Raw genomic sequence first — 21,134 nt, forward strand, 5'->3', positions numbered from 1 at the left:
GACACCCTGTTCATTATGAGCTGCCCTGTTATGGCTGTCCATCGAGAACAGCTGCTTTGTTTGTGCCCCCCCCCCCTCCATCACACACACACACACACACACACACACACACACCCCTATCCAGGCAGAAATTCAGAAGACGTTTTATTTTGTTCCTCATTTAAGATTGTAAACTGTTGTGAGCACAGACATATACTTATTCATTGGACCCAGAGTTTGACTGGATCACCTAGTCACCAGGTGGAGCTAAAATGCTGTGGAAGTGTACGATGTATTTACATTAAGCAAGGAAATACATTCCCTTCAACCAAGGTCAGCTTCTAACATCATTAATTATCACTTTATTATCTTTACCAGCAGGCCTTGAGAGAGCCTTGCCATAGCTAAGATGATGTGTTGAAAGTGAGGAGCATCTCAACAGTGACTGAGAATTAGATCCATTAAAAAAAAGAGACTATCTGATCTTAGACATCTTTTGTCCTGTATTTCACAATCAGCTCTGGAAAGTGAGTATTAACCAATGTGAACCCCACTTCAAAAGGTTCCTTTTATGCTTATCTTAAGCTATGATTCATTGGTGGCAAGCTACTTCAGAGATATATCTATGAAAGAAATCGAACAAATCTAATAACTGAGCACTTTTCCCCAAATGGAAAAAAAAGAAACATTAACAAGGGCTACATTAAGCTATTTTACGTGTTAATGAATCAAGATTTCAAAAAGGTACAAGCTTTTTCTGGTCTTACCTTGAAGTAAAAAAAAACCCTCATATATACACTATGACATAATGATATGTCCAAAACTAAATGACATAATAGCAGAAAACATAACATCCTTAACAGAAATGCAAACAAAGAAAGGATAGTCTTATCAATTAAATATGTATACTGCTGTCTGTGATCTATGGAGGACATGGATGCACAGGCCATTAAATGTGTGTTTATATTTATTGGGTAAATACTTAAAGATTGTTGTGTCTGCCTGAAGGGAGAATCTCAAATTCGAGAAGAATACAGTGCATGAGAGGGATCTGAAATTATTCCCCTCCCCCATTTTAATAAAAAAAGAGGCAAACAGAAGGACGCTGCTTCATACTCATGACCTCCATCGCCTCCTGACTGTTCAGCATTTCAATGACAGTGGAGCCACACAGACATGAGGTTGGATTATATACAGCAATATGATCTGATCGTGTGATTGTAGGAGATAAGATATGCTTCTGTGACCGCAAATAGCAATATGACATGTAATATGATGCGATCTGATATGTTGTGTCATATGTCATATAGTACACGATGTAAAGCTAAATTGACTATTGGATTGTGAGTTCAACATTGTTTTGCAAATTTAATGCCAGAGTTTCGAGTTTGAATGCGTGCAGATAAATTCAGCTGCGCAAAATATATGCACAGTATATTATAGCTGCAACTTTCTTTTTTTTTTTTTGGTGAATAATTAATTAGATATATTAGATTTTAATATAATATTGGAGAACAAAAAGCATTTGAGTGGCTAGAAACAAAGAATGTTTGGCATTTTTGTTGGTCAAGTGATTTGAATGATCATATTTTTCTGTAAATGGATGGGGCGTAATTTCCACTGGGGACAGGGGGGACATCCCCTTTATTGCATTTTAACAAATAGAATAAAGCTTTTACACTTCACACAAGAGACTTCTAGAGGCCTCTCTGTATTAATCCAGTCCAGATTAATTTTACCAGTCTTTACTTTCTGCAAGAATATATTATTATGACCAACTTAAATATTTCCTGGATTTTTTTTATCACCATAGTCCCAAAATGTAAAATATTTTTATGGCAGAGGACCCCCCAGATCCCTTGTTTTATGCCCCCCACACTTCTCAAACCAAAGTTACACCCTTGGTCAATGGACTAATCATTTGAGCATTAAATGAGAGACTTACCAAAAGGTAGGATCCTATTGATCTGTAGACAACAAGACTAATACAGTATTACTCACTGACTACTTAACATTATTCATTGTAATATAGAGTATAATTTATATATAAGTGGATTGTCAGATTTTCTGTGTGCTACCATGATCACTCACCAATGAAGTTGAGGTAACCCTCTCCACCCAGGCCATGAGTGATGAGGCGGATCATCTTATGGAGCTGCAAGCCGCGGTCAATAACGGCTGTCATGGGAATCATGGAGCTCATGTTGGTGTACATCTCCTTGTCCATCAGCCAGAAGGCCAGAGTCTTATCCCCAACCAGAGCCTGGAAAGGCAGGTCATGTTCTGTTATCCACAATGCGGGGTAATGCAGACTCTACTGATGCTGTAGTAGGATCATATAGAAAATAACCTACCTGGTCATGACTTTCTGCATAGGCTATGCTTTTCTCTGCGTAACGCCTGTTGATCAGTGTGTGGACAATATTGCCCATGTCCCACTCCTCATCCTTTTTCTCCTTTAGGATCTACACAATGACAGAGAAAGCTTATTGAAAAAAGAGTATGATAGATGTACAGCTAAGAGATCCATTCAGGGTCTGACTGATGTCTAAAGCTCAGTATTTCTGTTCTGGCAGTCTTTCTACCTTTCTTAAGTTTTCTCTGGGTTACACTTCTTTCTCAGATCAATCTCTGTTTTGACATCTCTATATCCGCACTGTGAGTTATGTCTACCTTTGAATGGCGGTAATGGAGTTTTTAATAACTTCACCACAGACCATGGGTAGTAAGGCATCAGCTCTCCCCACCTGAGATGGGCAAGGTCAAAGCCTCTCATCCAAACGGAGGGATTCGACAATAAATCCAACCATGGAATCAATGCCCTGCCTCTGGCCTGCCTACATGCACACTTCCTGCCAGGGAGTCATTTTCAGAGGTCAGAAGGAAACAGAGGGTCACCAAAAGCACATCTGCCCACACAGTGCTGCTACTGTATATGGTCACGAGGGCTGCTCCTGATCACACAGTTACACAAGCAAGCGAGAGCACAGGGCAACATAAACCATGTGCACAGCTGTGGACAAAGGCATCATTTAAAGGTGACCTATTATGCTTTTCATATTTTCAGTCATAAATATAATGTTACAGTGTTGGTTGTTCATATTAAACATGGCCAAATAATGTGGTAAACATGTATGTAGAAGTAATACCTGCTCTGAACACTCCCAACTCTCACACTCCAGAGTTATGGAAGTCCTGAGAGGTTAGTAAGATTTTTGTTTTTTTCTAGAGACCATCTCTAAGTCAGATCTGAAAAATGTTCTCTCTTGTGTTTATGAATCAAAAACAGGTGAAAAGGATAATCTTTCTAAGTTCATTTTTTTCCATCATCAGGTGAAAAATTATCACTTGCCTTCAAGGCTTCTATAAGCTTGGGCTGAAGAGGGGGTGCTTAAAGAGACAGGAGCTAAGACTGCCTTCGAAGAGACAGAGGCTTAACTGAGGGGCTGCACAAATAGCCAGTATTAAGATAAATATGTTTGTTGAATTGTAAATCATGCAAAACTACTCTAGGAGAGTACTCTGATAAAATATAGAAATGGAAATGAGCATAATAGATCTCCTTTAATAAACTACATAGAAGCTAGAAAGCTAGAAGCTATCAATATCAATCCTGAATGAAACAAACAAACAAAAAAAAAAAACCCTGCACTTACGCCCTACAAGAACCCTTGGTAATAGACATGCAGCCTGTCTGACTGGTGGGGGAGTCAGCAAGTCCATCTCAGTGACAGGCTTAAGTCTGCTCAGTGGAATTGACCGTGACAGCTGATTGACATGTCAGGAAACCTTTATATTACTCTACAGAGCCATAATCCTCTGAGTAAAGAGAATAAATTGTGCCGATCAATATGTCTGAGATGAACTGGCTGCTCCACCTAAATAGAGGCTACCCCACTCTATATATCACCATCTGTTCACATTCACTCTTCTTCACCTTAGCCTTGTGTGGCCATATTTGTCATTGCCAATGCCGCTAGAAAACCTCAGCAAGGCACTTATCATCTGCATGTTCATCTACAAATTCTCAGACCTTTTAACTCACTGTGAGTTCAGTATGCTGTGTCAGACCCTCAAACCGAGCTCAACTATTCTATGGTTTGAACTAATCGGGGCCCTGCTGCCTCAGAAGCTTACACTGTGAAAACAAAACTAAAAAAACATCAATATAATTTATATAACCACTTTTTAAATTACAAGTCAACAAGCAGCCTTTGACAAAGATTGCATTTTTCCTATCCCAGCCAGGTTTCTTCCAGTGTACAAGAATTTAATGTAAACAGATTTCAAAACACCTAACACTGTCTCAGAACTGTTCATAGTTCAATTTATTTACTTGTGATTTTGAGTGTTAACTTTAAAAAAATGTTATTGTGTTTTCATTTGTCATATCGAAATGTTCTAGATACTATAGCTTAGTTTAGTATCATTTATCACTGTTAAAGTTCATTAAGCCTTACCTATTCAGGTAAGGCTTACCAGACCAGATTACATATACACAGGATCACAATAAGATGGTTAAGTCATGTGACAATCATAAAACAATCATCACACATGTACAAAAACAAATCATATATAAATAATATAATCAAAATAATAAACAAACAATATGAAGCAGGTAAAATATTAAAGTGAGTGTCTCCAACTTCAAGCAGTGTTGCTGTTCATTCCAGTAGTATAGTGCATAGTACCAATCTTCCCCAGTTTGTATGAAAAACGTCTAAATCCGATGTTTAATATATTTACAACTAAGATAGGAAAGCCTTCTAAATGAACACACAGATATGTGCATGTGGTCTTGTGTATGATTTCAATGGCACTGTGTACTAGATAACATGCCTTGACTTAAGGGCCATGGCATACATGATATCTCCATAATCCTGTCTACAGTGGGTTGGATGGTAATTTGAAGGCTTAATCTGAAACCAACAGTAACAACAGTGTGAACTCTATGCAACAGTTATGACTTGAAACACAAACCACAGACAGCAGCTTATTAGACAAAATGTTGTAATCAGCAGATACTACGGATAGTGTGGCATGATGATGCTTTTTACCTACTGAGTCGATAATGTCATCCACAACAGCAGTTCCAGCAGTTATTGTACTGTGAACCTGTCTAAAGCCTGACTGCTGAGGCTGGATTACATTATTATCCACCAGGAGAACATGTACTTGTGATTTTGGACGGATGGGACAGCTTGGATATAGGTTGATAGTTGTGTTACCACCTTTATGCAATGGAAGCTGATTTCCATGAGGTTATTAGGAGAATTATCCTCAACAGAGAGACTTTCCTGTGTTTAAATGTTGAGTAAAAAAACATGCTACTATGGTTGAAGTTGGGTTTTTGTGAGCATTTTGTGAGTCATTATGCAATGAAATGGTTATCAAAAGCTTCAATTATGTCACTTTTATTAGCACTGGGCTTGTTTTCACCTTTAATTATTGGTAGGAGCAGTGTGGGGGATGAGTTCTTTTACAAATTTCTAGAATGTGGTTCCATTACTGCAGCACTTTGAGAGGGCAGATAAGTAACTGCTGGATTTAGCTTTTCTTTTAAAAAGGTGATGACACTATTCCTCTGCTGTCGAAAGTTCTGCCAGTGTGTGTCTGTGCCAGAAGCTCTAGCAATAGAAAAAAGTTTATTTCTATTATGTATAGCTAGAGCAAGTTCAGGAGAAAACCAAGGGTTTGATCATTTTTTTATTCTAAACATTTTGTAAAGGAGTATTACTGTCAGCAGTGTGGGTAAATATTTTAGAAAAATAATGTAGTTCTGAATCTAGGTCTTGAAAAGATGTTTTTCAAAAAAGACATACAATATTAAAACTAACTGGATATGTGCAAGGGAGAACAATGCCAATGGGGCTTACACAAAGTCCTCCCCAAGATGTAAGAAAATAGGAAAGAAGGAAAAGGACAGGTGGAATACACACTGTACAATCAAAAAGAAGGGATTAATAAATGAAATAAAATGCTTAGAAAAGCATTAATTATTTGGCACTGTGAATGAGCTACTTGTTTTTAATGAATGTTCAACACAAAATAAATGACTTTACAATTCAAGCCTTAAGTTTACTGTGATGGTATATTGTAAAGGTAAGTATGACTATAAGATAAATGATAAATGTCCTTTGAAGGCTGACTAGAAAATGAGTGAAGGTCTAAAAATGGACTGAAACAAGACTTGGTCAAAAACACATAATTAACAGTCCTACAACGAAAATTACAACAGCTTAATCTCTGTCATTACCGCTTGCTATTGGTTGATTTGGAATGCATTCTGGGATAATTAGCTTCAGCCAATCAATAGTCTAACTTCATCACTCAGTCAGTGGCTCACACAGTTGGTCAATGATAGTCTTTGGAGTGTGTAGGGATGGTGTTGCTGTTGCAGTCCAGTCAACCATCAAGGAGCTATGAGCTACATACATATATTTATAAGATACTTATACATAAACATGTGTGAAAAATATCAATACTATGAATAGATAATAAATACAATTTCTTAGACATCAAGGTATGGGTCAAGACCTTCTCAAAACCTTTTCCCGAATGAAAAGTATCTTATTAAGGCAGATGGTTTGGTAACATCTCAAATAATACCCCAGGTCAGTATGTGAAACTGACTCATTTTTTCCTCACCAGCTTCAATATAAAAGCTAAACATTGGAATGTGCAGGATATACCCCCCGAGATCATCCTTGCTGCCTCCTCATCCAATCAGACATTTTACAATTCCTTATGAATCATTACAATTCAATTCAACCGCAAAAGTGGTCTGGAAGCAATTAATTTGGAAGTGGGAGTGTCAGCGCTGAAACAGGGGTGACTGGGCTGACGACTTCTCTACCACCGGCTCACCCACATCAGCCCAAACCAGCCGAGCTCACTGGCACTGCTGACACTCCACTTCATCAATGATAATGAGAAGTGCACAAATCTTACTTTACAAGCCTGCTGTCAGGAGCCACCAGAGTGCCCAGATTAATTAGCCAGAGCCAGAAATAAAATTTAAAAAATCTCGCAGTACAAGATGAGGTCATCTCACTGCAAACTGACATGCTGTGACTGATTCAAGAGCCTCTCTACTACCATCGCACGGTGCTGGGAAGGACTTTGGCAGAGATGTGTTTAGTGTGAAGCTCTTGCCCGAGCATCCTGCCTCTCCTGTCTTTGCAAACACTGTGTTTGAGTTTGCATTTCTATGGGGACATCCTCTCCTCACACATATCGTGCCAGCCCCAGAGGTGAGTAGAGAAGCAAGATATATATATATATATACACATATATACATTCACACAGTATATATACACAAATGAATGGGAAAGTTTGCCCAACATATATATATATATATATATATATATATATACACATATATGTGTGTGTATATATTTACAGTTTGGGAAATTAATGAATTTTCTGCCCACACAGATGTCTTTGCCGGAGTCTTCACTCAGCTGAAAGCCACTCTTTAGCTCACCTCAGTTTTCTTGTAATAAGCCTCACTGAAGAAGCGTTTGCTGTCTAAATCCTGCATCACCAGTTAACACCATACAGGGAGGCCACAGAGGGCAATTAGCCGATAAAATAAAGCAAGATGAAGCCTTAACGCTGCCGTTATAGAAGACGAGCGGCGGGTGACGCCAGGCGAGGGGGTCAAAGAGAGTGGGCGCCCTTTAAAGACTGGCGGTGAAGCCGCTGACATGTTTACGTAAACAAACTGTAGTCCATCATCGCTTGCCTGCAGCCTGAATTTTATTAACTTATGTTAATTGAAAGCGTTTCCAGTATGATCGACAGAGCAAAGTATGTGGACCAGAAATGGATTTCTCAAACTAATAAGGAGAGAGCTGTGCAGTCTTATATTTTCATTCAATTAAAATAAATGGAGGAACAGAAACAAAAAATGGGACAATTGACTCGGAGGTCAGTCAAGTTGAAGAGCTAAGAGAAGCAGAGGGATGCTGGAGAATTCTCCACATCGCATTCCCTTATCCTAGCTGCGACCAGTGAGCCCTCTACCTCCTCCTCCTCTAATTGTTTCAATTACATCTCAATCTATTGTAGCTGGAGGGAAGGGTGCTTGTTAAATTAGAGGGCTTTTGTAACATTATCCATTAGGAGTGACAGCATTTTATGGTTATAATCAGATTGAATCATCCAAACTTGTGCTATGCGCCTTATCTGGTCTTCTCATTAGGATATCTTAATTTTTCACAGCTTGTTGGTCCTAACAGCCTTCTGCAGCCAGTAAATGAGTCATATCAATCAGTCATGCTGAGGACAAAACACAGTGTGAGGCCCTGCTCGAGGAATTGAGAGAGATTTATTCGTGCACACATGTGAATCTATAAATAAGCTCACAGCTCTGTGGCTCTGACTATTTGTCTCTCTTTCCTTCTGTTTTTTTCTGTCTGTCTGTCTTCCTGAATGCCAGTCCTCCCTGCTCCTTGTCTCCTTCTCTGCAACACACACCTCACTGGAGGCTCCACTTCAGTCCATTCAAATCCTTCCCTAATTGACACTCTGTGAGAAGAGGCAAGGCTAGCCCTGAGTGCACTTCACTGACTATACCAAGGCATGTTCATATGAATGCTTCCCTGCACAGAAATACATGAATTTCGCTGCTCACTTGCTCTCCTTCAGCTTTACGATTCAAGTCAAGTCTCCTCAGGGAGGCAACAAATTTAATTGAAAAAATGCAACCAGAAGAAGTATCTAAGCGAATATTGCATTGCAAGCAATATTGTTTGAAAAGTAAAAGCAGCAACAACCTCTCCAGAGGCATCCCGAGAATAATCCTGTGAAACCTCTGGTTACCGTGGAGGAGACTTGCGTCTCAGCGGTACAGCACTGTTTGCCGCACAGCTAGTGCAAGCATCAACGAGGAAGGTCAAGTCTGGGACTATCTCTCTCATTCCCCCTCCCTCCTTTCCTCTGCTCCTCTCCTCTCCTCCCTCCATCCCTGCTACTGAGTAAAAACCCACCGCTGTGAGAGACAGACTTGATTAACGATGCATAGGCTTCCCCCATCGAGAAACACAAGAAACTGTAGTGTGAGAGGATGCATGCTGCGCCGAGGTCACACACTCTGCTCTTCTTCTTCACCAAAATATGAGTAAATATAACTTTCAGTTTGGGCTTGTTGATAAAAAGGCAGAACTTTACATGAATCTTACAATATATTACCTCCTGCATTCAGCAAACAGCTTTTTTTCTCCAATATCAAAGAAGGAAAGGCTTCAACTTGCTCTAGACACCCACCCACACACACACACACACACGAAACAATCCACATTCATCCAGCAGCCAACCTAAACACACACATCCCCAGAGATCACCTTCTCCCTTTAGGCTTCCCTACAAACGTACTTTCTAAAGTAATATTTGCTGATTTCATAAAAACACTGTCGCATACTAATGATGAATGGGTAGCATTTTTAATTTTTAACTTAATTAATAAAAGGCTTTGAGGAAAACTCCAAGGAGGGCTGTAAAATAAATTATGAGCAGATTCCAGTGAATTTATCCAAGTTCTCCAGAAGAAGTAAACATTGCACCAGAACAGGGTAGCAACAAAGCTTTCTGAGAGAGCACGTCTGCAGATGTACAGCGGGATGTCGGTGCCATAACAACAAACAGGATCAAAACAAACTTTCAGATAAGGAAATATATAATAGCCTTTATTTATCTCTGGATGGATGGCTGGATATACATGTTCTTTTCCTGTGCTGCACAGCATCAACATCATACAGTTATGGACTTTCATACCTAGTGGCTACACTGTTATAAACAATGTTTTCCCATCGTGGGCCATTAAGTACTTTCACAGTGGCAGTTTGGGCTGAAGTGGCAAGCTAAAGGGTGCTTCAACAGTTGTTGTGTAAGGATGGAGAATATTTGGTGCCCAGAATTTCCCATCCAGTCTGAAGCAGCACTGGACGGCAACACATCACTCAGGGATGTTTTCATGTTTTCCAGTAATGATCAGTGATAAAAAGTGCTGCTTCTATTTCAGTAGCGATATTCAATATTCAAGTTGTTTTTGTAAAGTTGCCCTTTTAAAAAGTCAAGTTTCTGCTTTTGCTATCACCCTTCCAAAATGTGTGTGAGTATGATTAAATTAGCAAAAAAAATAAAAATCTTTATCATCATTTGTTGTTCTGGGTAATGGTGTATTTCATATGTTAAATCTAGTGTTACAGCTCCAATTCATAGCCCCATAGACTTTATATAAAATTATGAATCAATCTTAATCATAAAGTGAGGTTGAAAAAAAAGTCACATCCTCCCAGATCAAAACCTTTTCCAGCAGGTCTGCCCAAATTAAATTCGGGTTTCAAGTATGTATGAAATGTAAAGCATTAGATAAATGTGGAGAGCAGTGAAGAGATTTCCCCTTTAATGTCATATGCTCTGTTAAGTAAAGCCACATTAAATTATTTTAATATAATATTAAACAATTTAAGTTAAAAATGAACAAGTCTTTCAAGTCTCATCTTTCTGGCATTTTGAGCTACCATTCAAAGATAGGCTGATATCTGAAACTGAAGAGAGGACAGAAGAACTGTAATAATAAAGTACAGCTACTGTTATTATAGAGATTAAATAAAATAATAACATAATACAATGTAGTAAGTGTCACATTAAAGCTACTGTACTCTTACCTTTCTTGCATTTCTCACGGCACATTGAAAAAACTTGAACAGCAACAACCCCTCTTCCCTCCTATGTCCCACCCCCGCGAACACGCACTACAATATTGATGACCAAGACAATGCACATGCACACACACATAGTAACGTGAGTGGGCAGGTTGTTACAGCAGAAAGTTAAAACGTGATCCGGTAACTGTAATGTTACAACAAATACAGTCAAATGTAACGTTATCACATGATGTTAGAAAGACTGAAGGCGGAACCTAAGTTTGTTGTTGCCATGGTTTCCTCCCTGCCTGGTTATTGTTGCCAGCTATTTTCCCTAATGTGCGTCCTTAAATGATAAGTAAGTTATGTTAATTGAAGTTTCACTGATTGTTTGTTTGACTATAACCTGTTTATTGATTTATGTAAAACTGACGGCATTTATAGAATTTAAACGGCAGTTATAGCACTCATTAGCATTATGCTAGAGCATTTCTATAACGTTTATAATGGTTTTCTGTTATTAGTGCAATAAATAGCAACAACTCATTTTATCACCATTAACACATTGATATATTACTTTGAGAGAAATTATAATGTTTATTTATGTCAATTATGTTTATTGAATGTGTATAGCCTCCAGTTACATTGTATACCATTGTTGCCATGGTGATTAATGTTACCGTTTGTTATATTGTTTCCAGACCACATACATACCCTGCTACAGATGTTGTATGTTAGATTATGCAAATAAAAATACCTTTCAAGCAGACACTCTGCAACCATTTCATCCCCTTATAGTTCTGGATGAAGCTTCATCGAAAGCAGAGCCAATGTTGTCTTTGTGGTGGCTTTTTCTAATAAACTTTTCTTTTTCCCCGTGGGAACGGCTCGAGGTGGAAGCCGTGGCCCGCTTTTGTCTGTCATTGTCAGCCGTTATACTGTCTGTTTATGGATATCTCTGTGTATCATGGATGTATTATAATGCCATGGACCCACAACAGACTCTCTTCCAGAGTTGTTTCTATGCCTGGTGGATCTCTCTAATATTTTAGAGTGCCATTACCTTATTAACAGCATTTTAACCTAAACAAAAAAAGTGTAAAAATGTAACAAAGGTAAAGGGTAGCTTTAAAGCGTAACTCTTTATCTTCTGCATCCACTTCTGCAAGTCAACAGCAGCACATTCATTATGAAACAATATTTTATCAACATGAAATGAAGCATTTATCAGCATATCATATAATTCAAGTGTGTCAGTGCTTTGTACTTTGCCATACTGACTGTTCAATGTATTTGTTTAGTAGATGTTTGTCTGCATATTTTTGTGTTTGACTACACACACATTAGACAGGTTTTGTCAGAAAGATAGCAGAGCATATAGCTACACCTTATTGTATATAGTATGACTGATGGTAACCTTCTTGAAACATGGAAAAAACTCAAAAGCTCCGACAGTAGGCAAGAAAACTGGCTCTACCCATGAGACCTCTCTCTTCCAAACAAGCTTTTTCTCAGCATAGTATAAAACATTTTTTGACTGTAAACTACCACACTCTGTTGCCAGTTATTCAAATGCATTAATGGAAACTGCATCAATTAAAAACATTTCTTTATGGCTTTCTGTCTCTAGTAGTAAGGAAAAAAGGTCCCTCTTCAATTCATGATGACTGAAATCATCCTCTGTGCTTCCCCTGTAACAGAGTGGATGATGATAAAGCTACTAGGACGAGGATTTGTTGTTGGGAAAGAAATGTTACTGATTCCACGCAGGTTGTCTGACTGGTTGAGAAGAATAAACAGAGCATTAAATTCAAACTTTAAAATAACCTTTGCTTTGACATCATGTAAAGCTACGGCAAGGACAGACATTTCAGACTGAATAATGAATCAAAGTGAAATGTTAAGGTGACTGTCAACCTACTCAAATGCGCCACTTAAGAAAAAAAAACAAAAAAAACAACTCAAAAGACATTTCAGCCTGGATCAGTGAATAGATGACCTTCACGTTAACATTATTAAAGCTTGTCTTTCTTCCCACTTGCAGATGAAAATGCACCAGTAAGGTCCAAAAGTCTGACACGGCTAAGTCAAGATACTTTTATTTTGCATTTGTTTTGAATGCAATACTATATTTTTTTCATTATAAATGAGAATATCAGTTTAATAATTTGAGTAAAAAAAAAAAAAAAAGTACTTTCATAGTCAGAATATTTAACATATGTAACATATTTTCCCCTTTTGCTTTCAAGATTCAAACTGGGTTAGGGTTAGGGTGCCTAATCTGATGACCCATGTTAACCAAACACGATTTGACTATGTTTCAAAAGCTTCTTGTGATGTAACAGCTTTGTCAGTCTTCAAATGGAAAATGGAATGTCTATGACAGTCAGGACTCCTTGGTTTTCTTTGGTCTTCAAGTAGTTTTTGCAAGGCTTTGAGGTTTGTTTGGGGTCATTAACCTGCTGCAGTATAACTCCTCATCCACATAGATGGACACCAGAGGGTGTATAGTATGTCTCTGAAGAATGATACTTCTCTTTGGTCAGGGTGTAATCAATTTGGTGCAAATTATATTCAGATGTCTTTTCATATAGCCTTGTGTTGCTTTTGCATTCCATCTTGATGCCTTTTCTGTTTTAGGGAAAGCACTTTGAAATGCCTTGTTGTGGAAATGTGCTATACACATAAACATGCCTTGTCTTGCAGGTGTCCAAATCCAACAAAACACCCCCAGACTTTAATATTACCACTACCATGTTTAACTGTAGGTTCTGTTACTCCCATAAATCTCAAACTTGGATTAATCAGTAAACATATTTTCATCCACTGTGAAATGTTGCTATTTCTTAACCCACCCCAAGCTTTTGGCCTTGTTGGTTTAGAAACTGCTTCTCGTCCTGTGAGACAACTACAACACTGCCTTCTTCTGACAGTACTTTTGCTGATTGGAATCTTGCGTTCTCTATTTAGCAAATTCTGTATCTGTGCTAAAGTTGCTGTTCTATCTCTGAGGGAACTAAGCTTGATATATTGATCTTCTGATGGTATGGTCACTTTTGGTCTGCCTGATCGTGCTCTGGATACAACTGAAGCAGTTTCTGCAAAGTGTTTTAGAGTTACACGCACTGCCCCCCCCCCCAGAAACCTTTAGTCTAAGCCACGATTTGATGCTGAGAAAACCTCTTTGCTTAGAATAACAATTTCAGTTGTTATGCCACATTTCCTACTATCACAATGCTACTTAATCTGTTGGAAACTTGAGGCACAGCTATATTGATCACAGGTGAACAGTGACTGCAAGTCAAGTTACTTGAACGAGGCTCTGATTAGTACATCAAATCCACCTGAGTGTTATCTGAACACTTAAATGGAAGTGTTACAAATCAAGGCAATCTGACCTTCTGTACAAAGGGTTAAATTGGTCAATGCCAGAAATGTTCGTCTTCTCTATTTGATTGCAGACCTAAAAATAGTAAATAATAATAATAAAAAATTTAAAAAACATATTTCTCCTTAATTGTATATGTCATAACGTGTGTTTTAAATTGTTTCTGAATCCTCAAAAAATGACAGACTTTCTATGTGTTCTCAGACTTTTGGACTCCACTGTACATCCATGCAAAAGACTCGGAATAATAACTGATCTAAGAAAAGGGTCACTGTGAATGAATAAGTCAAATGCCTTTATTTTCAATAACAATTATGTCTCTTCCATCACTTATTCATAACTCTGTTTGAGGGTATAAATAATGACCTTCCCATTCATACAGCAGGTAGGATTAAGAAGGGAAAAGAAATTAGTCCTGCTTTAAAGAAATCACAAAGACATTTTTCAGCTTGATAAAAATCCTCTCACAGCTCCAGGTGGGAAAAAAAAGATTCAAGTGCAGAGTCTCTTCACACATGAATAGACTTTAGACTGCTGTTCACTGAAAACCAGGGGACTTGTGTACATTTGTGTACCTCTGTGAATGTCATGTGAATGTGGTACTTCAGTTGACACTTGACAGTGAATGTAGAAATCTGTTCATTATGACCTGTTTCATAGGAATAGAATACAATTGCTTATAAATGAGAGGTAATAAAGCATGATATCACCATTTTATCCCTCAGTTTCAAATTCAAATTGTTGTAGCTTTGCTTATTGAAAAATGTATTCTACTTTGCATTGAATTTAAATGGGGTTTTTATGAAATTTTATGTAAAGCACTTTCGATTTTCCATTCCATTCTCTTTTTACTGTATAGTATTGTTGGTATTACTGTAACAGTTAATCTGCCCAATATTGTGTTCAAATTGACCAGCAAAATGTACGATGCAGATGATACAAAAATATCACTAACTGCAGCCCTACAACATATAATAAATAAATACCTGAAGATGGCCAAAATTGCGTACCACAGCTTTCTGAAAACCGTTCCACAGCTGCCCGCAGGCCCTCTCACGTTGTTTTAAGAAGCATTGTAGAGCAGCTGTGTATTGACAAACTGGTTGGACAGGACCCTCAGACTAGGATACTCACTCCAGTTCAGGGGGCTCCTCTCAGTGTTCAGGGGCATACAGGAGATGGGTCTATCCTCACAGCGGGAGGTAGATTTCCTCAAGGGAGAAATTCAGGACCTGCTATCAAAACAGGGAACAGGAAACTCCCCATACTTTTTGATTCCCAAAAAGACGGGGGATTCCAGACCCATCCTGGACCTCCTTGTCCTCAACAAGCGTATTGGTTGCAAAACGTTCCGCATGCTAACCATAGGGAGGCTGCTGGAACTTGTCTGACCGTGTGACTGGTTTACAACCATCGACCTGAAGGACGCTTATTTTCATAACGAGGTGGCATCGAAACACAGGAAGTTCCTGCGTTTCGCCTTCCAGGGAACAGTCTACAAATACAACAGGCTCCCATTTGGCTATTCCCTGGACCCCCGTATGTTCAGCAAGTGTGTGGACGCGGCGCTACAACTGCTGCGCAGCCACGGGATGAGGGTCTTCTTTTATTTAGACGACCTTATTGTGATGGTCAGGTCCAAACAACGGGCCATTTTTCACACAGCTCAGTTGATACTTCACCTGACCAAGTTGGGATTCGCCATCAACTGGAAGAAGAGCACCCCCCAAGCCAGTGGGCCCAGTACTTGGGGATTGTGCTCAACTCTGTCAGCCTGAGGGCTGCTCAAGCTGCATCGGGGCCCACATGTTACAGCCTTGACCGTTATGCAGGCACTGGGACACATGGCGGAGGCTCACCCGGTGGTTCCACTGGGACTGCTGCACATGCGTCACCTGCAGATATGGTTCAGCCTACACTTAGACCTCAGGAGGCAGAAGTTTCCGCTGCTGACGGTCCCCCCAATGGTGCAGGGCAACCTGCAGTACTGTGGGTCCCCACAACATTTGTTGACCAGGACACCGCTGGGACAAGTGACCTCATATACGTCTGTGTTCACGGATGGGGTGGGGAGGCACCTGCCTGGGGAGGACAACCTCCTCGAATTACAGGCAGTGTAGCCCTCTACATAGGGCCCTGCCGCTCTTTCGCCTTACGCTGAAGTTTGGTGGAATGAGGGCAGATGGCAATGCACCTGCTTATATACCCCCCGGAGAGGGCAGGTCAGGCAGGCACACCCTATTGGCTGGCTACGTACATGCTAATTTTCCAGTGGGCCATCGCATGTATGCGATTGGAGGAGGGTTATACCCATAGAGTTCAGTAGAGGTCTACGCCTGTGCTAATATAACTAGGGTCACAATATCGTAACCTTCATTATAGGCCTCATAAAGATAACCATTGTATTGAATGACATTTACGTGCATTGTGAAGTGCATATTGCACACAAGTGTTTAATGCCTCCTAACAAGACCTGTCTTTCTCTTTGCTTTTAAACCACGGATGAAAAAAACAAACACTTTCACTTTTCTTTTGATTTGTTAGAATTTCAACACAAGCACAAAGAGTTTATAAAGTTGCTGTGGGTTAAAGAAAAGAAAGAGGTAGATTAAAAAAAGAAAAAAAAGAAAATCATCTCACCTGAATCCACTTGTCGGGAATAGCCATAGATAGTCGGTAATCAAAACCAAGTCCTCCCTCCTCCACTGCTCTGCAGAGAGCAGGCATCCCTGACACATCCTGCAGAGAAGTCACACTATGTCATATCACATTTTCTTTTTGTGTGCACAGGTTTCTATCCCAGCAGTCAGCCAAGATCACATCAATACCACTCAGCAATTCACATATTATCAGGTGAAAATCCTACACCACAGGCCAAAAAATAGTGACATCCCATTTCCTTTTGCATTACTTCTTAATTACACCTATGAATATGTAAGTAAGCTATGCCTAATGAATAAGTGCTTTTAATTAATAGTAGCTTTGGGCAGTGTCATTGCAAAATAAGTGGATGCTGAAAGTGTGTGTGTGGTCTTTTTTTTTACCTCAGCAATGGTGATGCAGTCAGGATAAAGGGTATGAAGAATGTGATTACTGAGCATCAAGTAAGTCAAAGAGTCTTCGTCCACATGTAGGCCGAAGTACTCGCTGTAGTCTCCTGAAAAGGGTACGCCTGAGGAGCAAACGTGCACACAGTCAACACACGTCATGTTTTCCACCAACTACACTTAAGAAATCCTTCACTCCTCTATTTTTAAGTGCTATTACAGTTACATTTCTGCACTGTACTCAACTTTAAAACATAAATGTATAATAACAATAGTCACATTTTAAAAATACCTTATTTCACTATTCTAACCTTTGGATTATTACAGTTTAATGCATTGTCCATACACTAAATAGTTTTCTCTAATTAGCACTTAAGACTTCAAGCTTGATTACATTATCCTTTTCATCACCAACAGGTTTGAATCACACAAAGTTAATTTTTGAATCATTAAACATAACATGCTGTGAAATTGTTAGTAGCAAGTGGTCTAAACACTACCATAAATACTACATATGTTGTGCCATTGTTGGATTTTTGTTCAGGGCACTTTGTAAAATGCATTTCACACTCAAACAGCAGTGTCCTGTTTCATTCACAAGTACAAGAGGTACACAGTAAGATGCCACTTCAAGGATTAATATTAATCAAGGAGTATAAGTAGCACTTAACAGAATTAGTAATATTCTGAATGAGATCCATCAGAAAATGATATATTACAGACTATGTGACTACTTCAACAATGACTATTCAAAATGTGTGAAATTCTTCCAATTAAAAAAAGTTATTGTTCAGTTACAATTGTAAAGGTAACAACATACATACTGTATTTTTATGTTATTTGTTCTTACAAAGTTAATATTGTATTGCATGCTATTCCTATAGGTATACCGTATAGGGTAACTTTATTGATCCCCCTTATATACTTATATATATATATATATATATATAACTTCCATAAATTTGCCTTCAGATAATATGCCAGGATTCATCGGGCTCAAATTGTGAAAGAGTGGTTCAGGGAGCATCAGACATAATTTTCACACATGGATTGGCCACCACAGAGTCCAAACCTTCACCCCATTGAGAATCTTTGGGATGTGCTGGAGAAGGCTTTGCGCAGTGGTCCGACTCTCCCATCATCAATACAAGATGTTGGTGAAAAATGAATACAACACTGGACAGAAATAAATCTTATGACATTGCAGAAGCTTATCGAAACAATGCCAGTGAATGCGTGCCGTAATCAAAGCTAAAGGCGGTCCAACGAAATATTAGAGTGTGTGACCTTTTTTTTTTGGTGGTGACTTTTTTTTGGCCAGGCAGTGTATATTTGATATAGATTTTTTTACTTTTGTATTTGTAAAATTCTTGTTTTTACTCTTTGGCAACAGTTCTTTATCCAGCAGTTTTAGGGACATAAATTATGCTAATGATCACATTTTATTAACTGGCACCTACCTGTGAAGAGGTGATGTTCATTGGGTTGAAACAGGCAATTTATGACAAGTTTCAAGTTTGTGAAGTTGAGAAAGCTTGTTTCAACTTGCAATGCCTCACAGAAAAAAATAAGCTTTAGGATAAGAATACAAAATGAATTCCTGCAAGAGGCCCATTGTGTTTGTATCCTGAAGCCCTGACAAACATGTCAAATGCATTTCCATCCTCACAAAACATTTTCAGTCAACTTTTGAGCTAAAGTTGATTGGCACTCCTCACTAAAAAAAGTCCTAGAAACCTTTCCTAACAAGTAACTTTGCATCACATAAAATTACACCTCCATTCAGAAGGTTTAGCTAATTTAAAACAGAGGAGCTGTTCTGACTGTAAGGATCTCATTTTTTTAACTATTAAGTGGTTTAAAGACTTAGACTCACTAATGTAAATAAATAAAAGACATCATTTGTAAAAAAAAAAAAAATGCTTTTTCTCCTTGAGCCTTTTGAAAATGTTTGAAGCCACAGTTACATTCCTGTACAATACAAAAGGCCATTAGTAGAAATACTGACCATGTGTTTTTTTAATGAAACACCCCATGCAGACAATAATAGATAATTGACTCATGAGATGAGAAAGGCCTGTCATTTAAACCTTTCTTGTCCTTATTCTTTAATGTAAATTGAAATTCAAACTATGTGGTTTATAGGAGAGGAGGATGCACATTTACACACACCCAGTCCTGACATGCTAGATACACATAGACCAGGCTTACCGATGCCATGGTGATGGTACAGCATCGAGGTAATTCCATCGAATCTGAAGCCGTCAAAGCGATATTCCTCCATCCACCAGCGCAGGTTTGACAATAGGAACCGCAGCACTTCCCAACTAGAAAAACAAACACAGGCAGGCACACACACACACACACACACACACACACACACACACACACACACACACACACACACACACACACACACAGGTACACACACACACACACAGAGACACACACAGAGACACACACACAGAGACACACACACAGAGACACACACACACTCTCAAGGTCAGATAAACAAGAATCTGTGAATTATTCACACATCTCATCATGCACTTTAGGCACCAGAGATTAATTTTCACCGCTACAGGACATTCACATATTGATAAGCAAAGCTTCATTATACTGGAGATGGAGTGTCAGTGACAGGAGATGGTGTTTTCATTAACTACTGTACGCTGCAGAGTAGACGCTGTCTTTCACATATCCAGTTGTCAGGATGACAAATCAGCTGCTTATAGTGTACAGTCAAGTTTCCTGATTTCTATCAGACCACTTGCATGACCACTGGGCAAGCGTTTAGCAGAGCCAGGCCCATCCCTGTGTATTTGAACTGATAGGATTTCATGCTACACTTGGGTAAACAAACACCATGCAGGGGAATTGAGTTCCCTCTCCTGAGGTTGAGATAAATCATACGCTTCTTCCCATTTTGGCTTCCATCTTCAATGTATGACAAGCTCCTCTGTCCTACAAGCAGGAGGGCAAACATGTGGAAAAAAATGGGGGAAACCAACAAACTATCTGAATATGGAAGCTTAACTTTTGGCTGTGTACTCTTGCTCTCGGTGTGCTACAAAAGCATGCAAATGCTTTCTCTGGCTGTTGACTGGACTGTGTTGGTGGAGGCTGGAGGAGGTGAATTCCATGAATGGCCCCAGTCCCCATTCCTGACTGAGTGATGGGAAAGTCATCCGGATCTGAACAGCCACTCAAGGCGAAGTACACTATACATCTCACCTCTTTCTATTCAGTGGTGTGTTGCCATGGAAACATCAGTTAAAACTCAAGATTTGGTTGTCTCTATGCATAGTGCGTAATGAGCACCAAATGAAACATTGTAAACATGGATGCCATGCAGAGAAGCAGCAGCAAAGAAATGAGAATGTGAGGGGAATGACACATTTATGACACTGATTAAACATGAACTGGCTGAAATTCACGATTCAGATGTTGTCTGTAAACTCAGCTCCAACAATGGCTGCAGGAATATAATTATGGTGTACCTATATACACAACTGTATACAATACATATTCCTTATTTCATATCATTTTGCATATAGTAGTATGTACTGTATGTCTGTGAGGCACATTGATGAGATTTTTCTTTATCAAACATTTGCTTTCACCTAATCATTGAGTTTTCGAAGCAGAGCTGCTTTCATGTTAATGAATATAATAAAAGACTTCATTAACGGTTCCTTTCATTGTTGTTTCTAAAAAAAAGTAAATGTTTCTGGGATTTATCCAGTACAGTACTTGCTTTATAATTTTAAAATTTCATAATTTTTCAAGGTTTGAGATTACTTTATTTGTCTCTAGGGATATTTGTCTTGGACATAAACGCTGCCACATAAAAAATACATACAATTATAGTGCCGTAATAAACATACAGTGCATATCACAGATAAGTGCAGACATTAAATGCATGCAAATGTGTGCAACACAGCCCCTCATTTCACACCTTCCTAATGTCTTGAGTTTACGAGATTCACTGATAGAGCCATGAAAGATTTTTTTATACCTATGCAGGCATCTTTTCCTGTATTTAATTGGAACCCTGTAGCGTCTGCC

General features: G+C 38.9%; 1 protein-coding gene across 1 annotated transcript in view; it reads right to left on the bottom strand.

Annotated features, from left to right (window-relative positions):
- gbe1b (glucan (1,4-alpha-), branching enzyme 1b) overlaps positions 1–21,134 on the bottom strand; it is an 85,759-nt gene that overhangs the window by 36,040 nt on the left and 28,585 nt on the right. Inside the window, exons 8-12 of the mRNA XM_053321012.1 lie at positions 19,278–19,393; positions 17,064–17,191; positions 16,660–16,758; positions 2,334–2,444; positions 2,071–2,242 (exon numbers count right to left, since the gene is read on the bottom strand). Of these exons, the coding sequence (XP_053176987.1) occupies positions 2,071–2,242; positions 2,334–2,444; positions 16,660–16,758; positions 17,064–17,191; positions 19,278–19,393 (626 nt within the window). The remainder of the gene's footprint in view (positions 1–2,070; positions 2,243–2,333; positions 2,445–16,659; positions 16,759–17,063; positions 17,192–19,277; positions 19,394–21,134) is intronic.

The sequence above is a fragment of the Scomber japonicus genome, chromosome 6 (genome assembly GCF_027409825.1).
Source record: "Scomber japonicus isolate fScoJap1 chromosome 6, fScoJap1.pri, whole genome shotgun sequence".
Classification (NCBI taxonomy): Eukaryota; Metazoa; Chordata; class Actinopteri; order Scombriformes; family Scombridae; genus Scomber; species Scomber japonicus.